This window comes from Bison bison, unplaced genomic scaffold (genome assembly GCF_000754665.1).
Source record: "Bison bison bison isolate TAMUID 2011002044 unplaced genomic scaffold, Bison_UMD1.0 scf7180017864089, whole genome shotgun sequence".
Lineage (NCBI taxonomy): Eukaryota > Metazoa > Chordata > Mammalia > Artiodactyla > Bovidae > Bison > Bison bison.
The window spans coordinates 694,730-699,122 of NW_011494661.1; the positions used below are offsets into that span (position 1 = coordinate 694,730).

General features: G+C 56.7%; 1 protein-coding gene across 1 annotated transcript in view; it reads left to right on the forward strand.

Moving 5' to 3' along the window:
* The window catches only part of PRDX5 (peroxiredoxin 5), a 3,301-nt gene extending 453 nt beyond the window's left edge, over window positions 1-2,848 (forward strand). The window contains exons 3-8 of the mRNA XM_010838094.1: window positions 1-58; window positions 1,244-1,378; window positions 2,069-2,200; window positions 2,273-2,311; window positions 2,436-2,497; window positions 2,608-2,848. Of these exons, the coding sequence (XP_010836396.1) occupies window positions 1-58; window positions 1,244-1,378; window positions 2,069-2,200; window positions 2,273-2,311; window positions 2,436-2,497; window positions 2,608-2,713 (532 nt within the window). The 3' untranslated portion in view covers window positions 2,714-2,848. The remainder of the gene's footprint in view (window positions 59-1,243; window positions 1,379-2,068; window positions 2,201-2,272; window positions 2,312-2,435; window positions 2,498-2,607) is intronic.
* Window positions 2,849-4,393: the final 1,545 nt, after the last annotated feature.

Sequence of the window (4,393 nt, forward strand, 5' to 3'; positions counted from 1 at the left end):
GACGTTTGGCGGGGTCCGAGGTTTCAGAAGCGCTGCTGTAGCCATGGCCCCGATTAAGGTGACCGCGGGCCCAGCCAGGCCTGACTTCTTTGCCTACCCGACTCCACTCATTTCTGCACGCCTCTTCGTCCCGCTTGTCTGGGGGAGAGTCACCGTCTTTATTACCTTCCCGCTGCCATAGAGGCTCCTCCCGCCGTCCGTTCCCCTTGTTTCCTTCAACAAGACCCCGGTGGCTGCAACGATGTCGCCAGTTTTAGGGGTCTCGTGCCCCATCTCCTCTAACAGTTCTCAAGGCTTTTGGGCCTTCCCCTGGTCTCCCTGCCACACCCACTCTGGGACACCTGTGATGAGTCTCCACCGTTTTCAGGTGGCGTGCCATGGCTTCCCCCACCTATGGAACCATCTCCTTTACCCTTTTTAACCCCTATGCGTGTTCTTCTCCATGCCCTTCCGCTGCTTTTGTCACGTTATTGGGTATTACTCTCACTCCATCCTTTGAAACAGGTGATGTCTCTTAGAACCCTGTTTTGTCTCTCCCACCGCACCCTTCTGCTGAGTTTTTCAGCCCTCTTATCTTCTGGAACCATCCCCAGCTCCTTGGGGCTCCCCCTTGCTTCACAGTCTTCTGAGATCCCCTCCTTCTACTTCATCCTACAACCCACTGCTGGGTTTCTCCAGGCTCTACCCTCACCCCTGACTTTGCTCCCTTTGTCTACTTTTTCTGGCCCGTGAAGCCCTCACACACTCCCAGGAACACTGATCCCTCCCCCTTGAAGGGAGTCCTTCTGTACTCATATCTGCTGGATGTAGGGACCTGCACCCTGCCCCCCAGCCATCCCACCTTCTGCTGCCCTCCCATTTTTTTCTCGTCTTGATCAGCCGTGCCCGGTGTCCTCTCCCTCCGTGTTGTCAGGGCCCCCTCCTGCCCCTCTGTCTCATCTCTTTCCTGTAACTCACTTTGTTTACTCAACCTCTTGTGACACCCAGAGAGGCCGTCCCCTTTTTTCTGTGGTCACCGACTGGCCCTTAAGAGGAATAGGGCCACCCTGAAACTTGGAGGATGTGGGGTAACCAGGTGGTCGCAGGAAAGGGACCTCTGGAAGCTCCGACAGCGGTGGACTTCCCTGCCGGGTGTCAACCCGCGCTCCACGGGACCAGGCAGGGCTCCTCAGCCCTCTCTGGGCACCCCCACCCCGCCCTTGTGGCCCTGCCCCTGCCCTTACCTTGGAGTCCTTCTTTCTAGGTTGGAGATGCCATTCCGTCGGTGGAGGTATTTGAAAAGGAGCCGGGCAACAAGGTGAACCTGGCAGAGCTGTTCAAAGGCAAGAAGGGAGTGCTGTTTGGCCTCCCTGGGGCCTTTACCCCTGGTTGTTCCAAGGTGAGGCCTGCGCTTCTGGGCTCAGCAGTTGGGATCTTGTGTGTGTGTTTGTATTGTTCACGAGTCCCGCAGAGTCCCGCTTAGTCCCGCGACAGCTTGTACCAATGGGATGTAGGTGATATGACAGTTAAAGAAGCATATCAGGTTTTTAAGAAATAAGTTGTGACTGTGCGTGTAGGGATGTAGGAGAAAAGGTGGTGCAACACCTCTCATTGATCCTGCTGGGTGACTAGACAGGGCTGTGGAAGGGACTTGGGACTCGGGTAGATGAGGCGGTCCTGCTCGTGGGACGTTCACGGTCTTGAGCGAGGAACACTTGAACTTGGATCCGAGCTTCTTAGTTGTTGCTGTTTAGTCGCTAAGTCGTGCCAACTCTCTGCAACCCCATGGACTGTAGCCCGCCAGGCTTCTCTGTCCAGGAGATTTCCCAGACAAGAATACTGGAGCAGGTTGCCATTTCCTTCTCCAGGGGATCTTCCTGATGCAAGGATCGAACCCACGTTTCCTGCATTGGCAGGCGAATTCTTTACTGTTGAGCCACCAGGGAAACAAAAAGGAACTGTGGCTTACCCAGTTCTCATTGTCTGATGAAAGGGGTCGGTGTCGGGAAATGAAGAGGGCTTGGAGACAAAGCGTGGGCTGAGGAGCAGAGGCTGTTACCCACTTGCTGACTCTGGTTCTCCTCCCCAGACCCACCTGCCAGGGTTCGTGGAGCAGGCTGACGCTCTGAAGGCCAAGGGGATCCAGGTGGTGGCATGTCTGACCGTTAATGATGTCTTTGTAACTGAAGAGTGGGCACGCGCCCACAAGGCAGAGGGCAAGGTGAGCTGTGGATCCTGTAGGGGATCTGGGGCCAAGGTGGAGATTTTTTTGTGACTTTTGCTTTCTCCTTAGGTTCGGCTCCTGGCAGACCCCAATGGGACTTTTGGGAAGGTGAGTGCACTCCCAGCCTCCATCCTGGAAGCAGGGACTTGAAGGGAGACGGCCAGTGTGGGGAGCGGCTAGGGGACTGGCCTGTTCTGGGCGTTCCTGACCTTTCCTCTGCTTCTCCTTTCAGGAGACAGATTTGTTACTTGATGATTCACTGCTCTTTCTCTTTGGGAATCACCGACTGAAGAGGTAAAAGTGGGAGGGTCCCCCTTGGGGGGTTCGCCTGCTACCCCACCTGTCTCCATTGTCAGCCTCCAGGCCCAGGCTGTTTGACGTGGCCCGGCCCTTCTTTCTGGCAGGTTCTCCATGGTGATAGAGGATGGCATCGTCAAATCCCTGAACGTGGAGCCAGATGGCACAGGCCTCACCTGCAGCCTGGCTCCCAACATCCTCTCACAGCTCTGAGGCTTGGAGCCCAGATATCCTCCTCCGGCCCTTTCCTGTTTTACCGGGCCAGTCGTGGGCAGAGGGCCCCAGCCTAGCCTGTGATCACTCAGCTGAAATCTTGGCCAAATTTCTGCAATAAACACTTCTGGTTTATGTCTGTCTCCTTGGTTTTGAATTGCTGCTTTGCCCAAGGCCAGGCCTCACTGACCGTCCAGCTCTGAGGGTAGTGGGCAGAGGCTGAAGTGGGGACTCATAAAGGACTCTGACTTAACTTAGGCAAGTCAGAGAAGGCCTCTTTAGGGAGGTGTCATGAAGCATCCATCTACAAGCTGAGAAAGGGCCAGTGGTCCTGCCGAGGGAGCTCCTCCGGAAGGCTCTGGACTTTCCGAGTTTGGCTAGGGCCCGTAACCGTTTGCATTTGATACCTGCATGATGGCCAATCTCATTTTGACTGCAGACCTCAGGGTAGAAACTGGCCCAAGGCACCCCCCCCACCCCCTCACCTGGGCATACCCTCAAATTCTGCTGAACCCCTTTTGGGAGCACCCACATCCCAAGAAGGGTCCCTGGCACCTTGGGACCATCTGATGGGCAAAAAGGGCTCTATTGGCAGAGCTAGTGCTGGTTCAGCCCCAGGGGTGGGAGGTGATGGGTGGTGCAGGGTCCCCGTGGCAGAGTCTAGGTGAGCTGTGGAAGAGAGGAGACGCTGGTAAGGCTGGCCCTGCGGTCGGTGTGTTGTATGTTGTTAGGGGCCAGGAGTCAGGGAGGCTGGCAGGGCTTGAGGCCTAGGAGCGTTCTGTCTGCAGGCCTTGCCCTTGGGCCTCTGCCTCTTGTCCTCGGGAAGCCCTGTGCTTGGAAGCAGGCTGATTATTAGGCACCAGCTGTGTTTAAGAGCTCACAGTCTAAGGAGGGGGCAGATGCTTGAGGTATGCTAAAAATCCTCACACGATCCTGGGCATTGAGAACTGTTATACCACAGAGAGGTTAAACAAGTGGACCTGGCTCCTCCAGCCACGTAAGAGGAGTTTGGATTTGAGCCCAGTCAGTTGGCCTCGGCGAGCTTTATAGCCCCGCCCTAGGCCCCTTCAGCACCAGGCTCTAAGGGGTTCTCCCTGCCCTTCCAGGCCATCTGGGGAGCCTCAGGGCAGCTCAGAGCTGGCTAAGGCAGGCTAAGAGATCTTAGGAAAGATCAAGGAAAGGCATTTTGGAGGACACAGTCCTTGAGGCAGTGGGGCTGGTGTGCCTGGTGGCGGGAACAATGTAGCCATAGTTACAGAGGGCGGAATAGCCCCAAGGTGGTGGAGCACCTGAGTGAGGGGATGCTAGGAGGGCAGAGGGGCCTTTGAAGCGCTGTAAGCTCCTTACATTTTACCCTGCGGGCCCTTCAGACCAGCGAAGGATGTCTGTAGGGCAGTGACCCGTCAGATTCATACCTGGACTCCTCTGTGCAGGTGGAGCTGGACAGGGGCAGGTGGGAGGCCGAGGAGAGGTCAGCGTGGGGCAGGATTGATGACTGAGTGTCCAGGAGGTGGGGGCTGGGACAGGGGACCTGTGGGTGTTGGAAGGGTGAGTCCAGGGGGCCACTTGGCTGGAGGTCTAAGGGGTGGATGGTTTGGGGAGAGGAGGGCCCTCGAGAGGGGGCCAGCCTACCTGCAGGGGTCCCAGCTGCTCAGCCTGCCCACCCACTGACCTTTGTCT